Here is a 7577-nt window from a genome sequence, read left to right as displayed (position 1 = left end):
CTCCTGGGCACAAGGAGAGGAGCTGAGAGAGGAAAAGCCAGTTGCTGACTGCCTGGAATCGCTGCACTGCTTGTAGAGTGCGGGGACAGGCGCTGCCTTTGGGGACAGTGTCAGAGGGAATCCCCAAAAGTGGCTTCTCTGGTTCTGCTCTTTTTCCAGCATTTGGCTCAGAGAGACTGTTACAGGGAGAGTTTCAAAGTGTCCCGGTGGGTTCAGTTCTGCTGGGAGGGGGCTGGCCTAGGTGGTAATAACCTAACTGGGTTTATTCCCAGCATGGCAAAGTCCAGAGCGTCTGACTCAAGGGAAAGAGTCTTGGGGGGGAATCGGGGTGCGAAACGGACTCAAGCCCCTTCTGAAACCTCCCCCATCGCCCCTCTCACCCCGACAGGCTGACGAATCACGTCCAGATTTCGCTCCAGATCAACCCATCTTCCAGGAGAAAGGGAAGGGAAATGGCTGTGATGGAGCCAGCTCAGGTAGGGGATTTTAAGGGAGCTGCTGGGGGGAGGGGGTGGAAGGGAGAGGCAGGGAGGAAACAGGGTGTGATAAGCCTGCTGTTAGGGGGCTTATTCCTTCACCCACTTACTTCCCTGGTCCTTCTCGCATGAACAGAGAGCAACAATACCCGAAGTCCAAAGGTGCAAACAATTCGATGATTATTGGGGTGAACTTCCAGCAAGCATGATTCCAGTTTCCTTCTTTAGTGTCCCCCTTCCCAGCTCTGACACCACAGAGCCTTACCTATGTCCCTGTTCCCATTCCTGCCCTTAGCCAAACATGATTCCAATTTCCCCACCCCCATTCCCTGTTCCCATTTCCCCCCTTAGCAAAATATGATTCCAATTTCCCCACCCCCATTCCCTGTTCCCATCTCCCTCACCCACTCACTTCCTCATTGACTACAGATTATATAGTAAAACTTGAGTTCTGCTTAGCTATACCTTAACCAATCATTTTCCTGAAATTTAACTAACCGATCCTAACATATTGTAACATGATTATGTAACCAATTATATCGCGCCACCTTAGTTTACACCCAGCAAAATTAATTATACAGCAGACAGAAACAATCACAGAACCAGACAGAGACCATGCAAATAAACAATAGCAAAGTGGGAACTATAATGACAAAACAATACAGAAGTGAGGATTTCACATCCCAGCTATTGATAAGTGAGTTCTTGCCAGACAGGATGCTATCAAACTAAGTTTCCTTTTACATTTTCTAGGCACTTCCCCTTCTCTGGAGAGGATAGGCACTATCAGGACAGGATTGTATTCCTAACAGCCCAATAGCACCTTATTTCAATGTGACTAGGTTGGAATGTGAGGAGGAAACCGGTCGCTTCCTGGCTTATGGCTGCCTCTGCTGCTTAGCCAAAGGCCTTAGCCTAAGCACAGGGCCTCAGACTGTCACAGTAAGAGAAGGCCCTTCCACCCGCAGACAGTGATTTTGATTCTTTCTTTTACACCTCTAGAACTAGCCAAGTGATAAGAATACACCTAAATTCTTAGTGTATCGGCCTTTACAGCCAGGCCTGCATGTCTCCATCCTCACACCTGCTGTTTTTCTGAATAGACCCATTGGCAGCAGGGGAACTTTCCTCATTTATGAAACAGGAAACAGGGCTTGGAACATTTTCCAGACTCCCAGTGCTGGAGCCTGACCCCACTGGCCAGAGGCTGCTGTGAAAGACGAAGGGAAGCTGTCGGGATTCCTGTCCCCAGCTCAGAGCTCTGCTTCCCGTATCTGCCTGTGGCTGGCAGGCGGGTGGGAAATGAGAAGACCCTGCCCTGCTCTGTGTGCTGGGGGGACAAGGAGCTCTCACCTTCTCCCCACCCCCTGAAGCCATATGGCTGCTGCAGGGTGGGAGAGGGATTCTGCTTCTCTGGCCCTCCCAGAGCTTTTTTTTTTTCTTTTTTTTTCTTCCTTTCCCGTGACTAGTGGGATTGTGGCTGGAGCAGCAGGTGCTGAGTGGGGGACTCTTGTTGTTCCAGATGCCGGTGACCTTCGAGGAGGTGGCTGTGTATTTCACCCAGGGGCAGGGGGCTCTGCTGGACCCCGGTCAGAGAGCCCTCTACAGGGACGTCATGCAGGATAACTACGAGACGGTGACCTCCCTGGGTAAGCGATTCCCGTCCCCTCGGTTATTAGAAAATGTAGGGCCTGCATTTCTGACTCTGGTTACGTTCTTCCCTGGTCAGTTAGATTGGAGGAGAATTTGTCCCATAGTCCACAGCTGCGGCGAGAGAGACTTGCATCTCTGTACCCTCTCCAATGGGACCACAGTGTCAAAACCTAATGGACACGCGAAACCATTCCCACCCACCTCCAGCTTTCAGTGGGGCAGAACTCATGAATTGTCCTGTCTATTATTTCTCATTCACACACAGCATCTCTGTTCTCCTCCCTCCGTGGGTCTAGCTCTCGCCATGGGGAGGGCTCTGGGCTCTGCAGATTTAGAAGGAGGCAGGGGTTTAACTCTAGAGCTGTGTGTTTGTCAGCAAGGCCTGCAGAATGCACAGATCCTGCAAACTCCTAGTGAGGGCGTGACAATTCCCCTCACCTCCCCAGATGTCTGTCTCTCCCAAGGGGGCTCAGTGACCATGTTCCCGTCCCCTTGGATTCCACGTTCCCCCAGCACAGCACCGGGACATGGAATGCCCTTTGTGACAGACTCTCTCTCAATCCTCCATGCACCCTGATCTGGTCTGATTTCACCCCCTGCACAGGGTTTCCCATTCCCAAGCCTGAGCTGATCACCCAGATGGAACGAGGGGAAGAGTTGTGGGTCCCGGATCTCCAGGCCTGTGAGGAAAGAGAGATCCTGAGAGGCACCCGCACAGGTGAGGACTGGTGGTGAATGAAGGAAAAAGTTGAGAATCCCAAAAGTGTGGTGTGAGTAAGCGCCCTGTGTTCTTCCTCATCTCAGCCAGGGCAGGGCCGTAGTCAGCAGATATCGCTCACGCCATTCCACCCACCTTGTGAGCTGCTGGAGCTTCCTTCCCAACTTTCCTTCCCTGTGAGTGTTTGGGTGGAATGTGGAGTCAAAATCCAATTGCTGATTCTTCACAACTTTAGTGTGTTGGGTTTTCCCTCTGTGCTATTCCTCTTTCTCCCCAGCACGATGACTCCTGTCTGGATTGTCTCTCTCCCAGCAGGTGCTAAGAGAGTGAGTGAGAGTGAGGATGGGAATCATGAGGACGTTCCTGGGGAAGTTGATGAATCTATTATAGGTGGTGGAGGACACAAGGATCCCACAGCCCAGCAAAGAAATCCCAATGAAGAGAAACCCTATCAGTGCCTCGAATATGGGAAAGGATTCATTCTGAGCTCACACCTTGTGACACATCAGACAATCCACGCTGGAGAGAAACCCCTTCAATGCTTGGACCGTGGCGAAAGCTTCAGTAATTGCTCAGACCTGAATAACCATGGGAGAACCCACACAGGCGAGAAACCCTCTCAGTGCCTCGAGTGCTGGAAATCTTTCTACTCAAAGTCAGCACTAATGAGACATCAGAGAACCCACACAGGAGAGAGACCCCATATGTGCTTAGACTGTGGGAAAAGTTTCACACAGAAATCAGGCCTTGTTACACATGGGAGAATCCACACAGGAGAGAGACCCCATAAGTGCTTAGACTGTGGGAAAAGTTTCACACAGAAATCAGGCCTTGTTACACATCGGAGAATCCACACAGGAGAGAGACCACATAAGTGCTCAGACTGTGGGAAAAGTTTCACACAGAAATCAGGCCTTATTACACATCAGAGAATCCACACAGGAGAGAGACCCCATAAGTGCTTGGACTGTGGGAAAAGTTTCACACAGAAAACAGGCCTTGTTACACATCAGAGAACCCACACAGGAGAGAGCCCCCATAAGTGCTTAGACTGTGGGAAAAGTTTTGCACACAAAACAGGCCTTGTTACACATCAGAGAATCCACACAGGAGAGAGACCCCATAAGTGCTTGGACTGTGGGAAAAGTTTCACGGAGAAATCAGGCCTTGTTAAACATGGGAGAATCCACACAGGAGAGAGACCCCATAAGTGCTTGGACTGTGGGAAAAGTTTCATACAGAGATCTTCCCTTGTTTCACATCAGGCAATCCACACAGGAGAGAGACCCCATAAGTGCTTGGACTGTGGGAAAAGTTTCATACAGAGATCTGCCCTTGTTTCACATCAGGCAGTCCACACAGGAGAGGTTACCTATAAGTGTTTACACTGTGGGAAAAGTTTCACATGGAGATCTGCCCTTGTTTCACATCAGAGAACCCACACAGGAGAGAAACCCCATAAGTGCTTGGACTGTGGGAAAAGTTTCATACAGAGATCTGCCCTTTTTTCACATCAGGCAACCCACACAGGAGAGAGACCTTATAAATGCCTCTACTGCGGAAATGGTTTCCTTTGGAAGTCAGACCTTATACGACATCAGAGAATCCACACAGGCGAGAGACCCCATAAGTGCTTAAACTGTGGGAAAAGTTTCACACAGAAATCAGTCCTTGTTACACATCAGAGAACCCACACAGGAGAGAGACCCCATAAGTGTTTGGACTGTGGGAAAAGTTTCAAGGATAAATCAGGCCTTGTTAAACATGGGAGAATCCACACAGGAGGGAGACCCCATAAGTGCTTAGACTGTGGGAAGAGTTTCATATGGCGGTCAGGCCTCTTTAAACATCAGAGAATCCACACAGGAGAGAGACCCCATAAGTGCTTGGACTGTGGGAAAAGTTTCACATTGAGATCAGACCTTATAAGACATCAGAGAATCCACACGGGAGAGAGACCCCATAAGTGCTTAGACTGTGGGAAAAGTTTCATATGGAGGTCAGGCCTCTTTAAACATCGGAGAATCCACACGGGAGAGAGACCCCATAAGTGCTTGGACTGTGGCAAAAGTTTCACGTTGAGATCAGACCTTATGAGACATCAGAGAATCCACACGGGAGAGAGACCCTATAAGTGCTTGGACTGTGGGAAAAGTTTCACACTGAGATCACACCTCATTAAACATGGTAGAATCCACACAGCATTTAAACTTCTGTGACCCATGGCCAGAAAGGGTGAAGCAACTTGCAGGCTAATTGATCTAGATTCAGCCTTTCGAGACATGCTTCTAAGCCCTGGTCTACACTAGGACTTTAGGTCGAATTTAGCAGCATTAAATCGATGTAAACCTGCACCTGTCCACACGATGAAGCCCTTTATTTCAACTTAAAGGGCTCTTAAAATCGATTTCCTTACTCCACCCCTGACAAGTGGATTAGCGCTTAAATCGGCCTTGCCGGGTCAAATTTGGGGTACTGTGGACACAATTCGACGGTATTGGCCTCCGGGAGCTATCCCAGAGTGCTCCATTGTGACTGCTCTGGACAGCACTCTCAACTCAGATGCACGATTGTTTGCCGTTGCTCTGACGCAGGGAGGGGCAACTGACGACACGGCTTACAGGGTTGGCTTACAGGGAGCTAAAATCAACAAAGGGGGTGGCTTGACATCAAGGAGTATTTCAGGCAGGACTTCACGGAGGGTTCCAATAAGAAATGGTGCACCTAAGTTATTGTTCTTATTGGAACAAGGAGGTTAGTCTGGCCTCTGATTGATACATGGCTAGATTTATCTCGCTGCACCTTCTCTGTGAGTGACTGCAGTGTGACCTAGAGGAATGAGTCCCCTAGACAGGGGGTGGGGTTTGCAAATGAGTACAAAACAAATCTGGTCTATTTCTTGTTTTGATCCACTCCATCTATCTTTTACATCTTTGGCTGGCAGCAGACGGTGCAGAAGGACTGCATGCCATCCACATCTCATGGCTGCTCGGCAGAAGATGGTTCAATAGGACTGCTAGCCATCCTCATCTCTTGCCTGCCCAGCAGAAGATGATGCAATAGGACTGCTAGCAATCCGTATCACCTGCCTGCTCACCATAAGATGGTTCAATAGGACTGACTGCAGGACTAAAGAGAATGACTTGATCAAGTCACTCCAAATTTAGTCCCTGCGCCCATGTCTGCCCAGGCGCTACTGATCGACCTCACACAGGCGACCAGGAGCACCTCAGACATGACGATGACGGCTACCAGTCCTATTGCACCGTCTGCTGCCACAAGGCAATGGGTTGCTGCTGCTGTGTAGCAATGCAGTACCGCGTCTGCCAGCACCCAGGAGACATACGGTGACAGTGAGCTGAGCGGGCTCCATGCTTGCCATGCGTCTGCACAGGTAAGTCAAGAAAAAAGGCGCGAAACGATTGTCTGCCATTGCTTTCCAAGAGGGAGGAAGAGAGGGAGGGAGGGCCTGATGACATGTACCCAGAACCACCCGCGACAATGTTTTCTGCCCCATCAGGCACTGGGATCTCAACCCGGAATTCCAATGGGCAGCGGAGACTGCGGGAACTGTGGGATAGCTACCCACAGTGCAACGCTCCCGAAGTCGACTCTAGCCTCGGTACTATGGAAGCTCTCCGCCGAGTTAATGCACTTAATGCACTTAGAGCATTTTCTGTGGGGACACACACACTCGAATTCTAAAAAAAAGACTTCTATAAATTCGACCTAATTTCGTAGTGTAGACATACCCTCAGTCTGTAAATGGTATTTAGGGCTATTGCATGTTCTATAAGCTTGAGCTTTGAAATGTAAACTTGTATTCCTAAAGAATTGGAAGATGGTAACCGTAGGAGTCTCTGTTTACCCTGGTCTTGTTAGAGGTTAACAATGTAATCAGACAGTTCCTCTCTAGGGCTGTATTCTGTTAACTTGGAGATCAAAAGGAAATATTTAGATAAAAGTTAGGTGTAATAATGTCCTTGTCTGCATGTCTCTCTAAAGTTTGTGGTAAACAGTCCATGAACTGCTTAATGGATAATCACCTTCTGTTAATCCCTGTAGTTAATTGCCGGGGATGCTGAGGAAATTTAAGGTATTTCAAAAGCCTATTTTTCACCCCAGGACTGCGTGCCATCAAGAGGCTGCAAAAATCTGTATAAAAACTTTTGGGACCTGATCCTTTTCTCTCAGATCTTCTTAAGCTTTATTTGGGGGTAGCTTGAGTCGTAAGACTGAGATCTCCAGTCCCATCTCGACTGCCCTGATAGCGAACTGCCCTGATTTGGACATTAGACTAGAACAAGGGTGGGCAAACTTTTTCGTCTGCGGTGTCAAACTGTATCGAGGGCTGGGTAGGGAAGGCTGTGCCCCCCAAACAGCCTGGCATCCGCCCCTTCCCACTTCCCAACCCCTGACTGCCGGCCTCAGAATGCCCGACCCATTCACCCCACCCTGCTCCTTGTCCCCTGACCACCCTGTCCCAGGACCCCTGCCCCAAACCGCCCTCCCCCAGACCCCACCCCCTATGCAACCCCCCTGCTCCCTGTCCCCTGACTTCCCCCCGAGACCTATCCACAACCGCACCCCCTGACAAGCCCCCCGGGACCCCACCCCCTATCAAACCCCCACCCTCCCCCTGCTCCCTGTCCCCGGACTGCCCTGACTCCTATCCACACCTCCACCCCCTGACAGGCCCCCCCGGGACTCCCATGCCTATCCAACCCCCC

General features: G+C 50.0%; 1 protein-coding gene across 4 annotated transcripts; it reads left to right on the top strand.

Annotated features, from left to right (window-relative positions):
• Positions 1–388: 388 nt before the first annotated feature.
• On the top strand, positions 389–7367 carry LOC141998432 (uncharacterized). Of its 4 annotated transcripts, none has more exons than XM_074971260.1 (4): positions 389–476; positions 1999–2125; positions 2734–2847; positions 3163–7367. In XM_074971260.1, exons 1-4 carry the CDS (start codon positions 453–455, stop codon positions 5064–5066), a joined length of 2169 nt encoding a protein of 722 aa, XP_074827361.1. In that variant the 5' UTR covers positions 389–452; the 3' UTR covers positions 5067–7367. The 4 variants fall into 4 exon arrangements, with proteins under 4 accessions (XP_074827361.1, XP_074827360.1, XP_074827362.1 ...); XM_074971259.1 differs by having other exon boundaries at positions 3160–7367; XM_074971261.1 differs by lacking the exon at positions 389–476 and having other exon boundaries at positions 1938–2125; positions 3160–7367.
• Positions 7368–7577: the final 210 nt, after the last annotated feature.

This window comes from Natator depressus, chromosome 14 (assembly GCF_965152275.1).
Source record: "Natator depressus isolate rNatDep1 chromosome 14, rNatDep2.hap1, whole genome shotgun sequence".
NCBI lineage: Eukaryota > Metazoa > Chordata > Testudines > Cheloniidae > Natator > Natator depressus.
This window is presented reverse-complemented; position numbering and strand designations above follow the sequence as displayed.

Excerpts from the sequence above, each read along its gene's own strand:
- LOC141998432 (XM_074971259.1), top strand. The coding sequence starts at position 453 with ATGGCTGTGATGGAGCCAGCTCAG. Across the intron at positions 477-1,998 it reads CTGTGATGGAGCCAGCTCAG|ATGCCGGTGACCTTCGAGGA; the intron begins GTAGGGGATTTT and ends TTGTTGTTCCAG. Across the intron at positions 2,848-3,159 it reads CCTGAGAGGCACCCGCACAG|CAGGTGCTAAGAGAGTGAGT; the intron begins GTGAGGACTGGT and ends TCTCTCTCCCAG.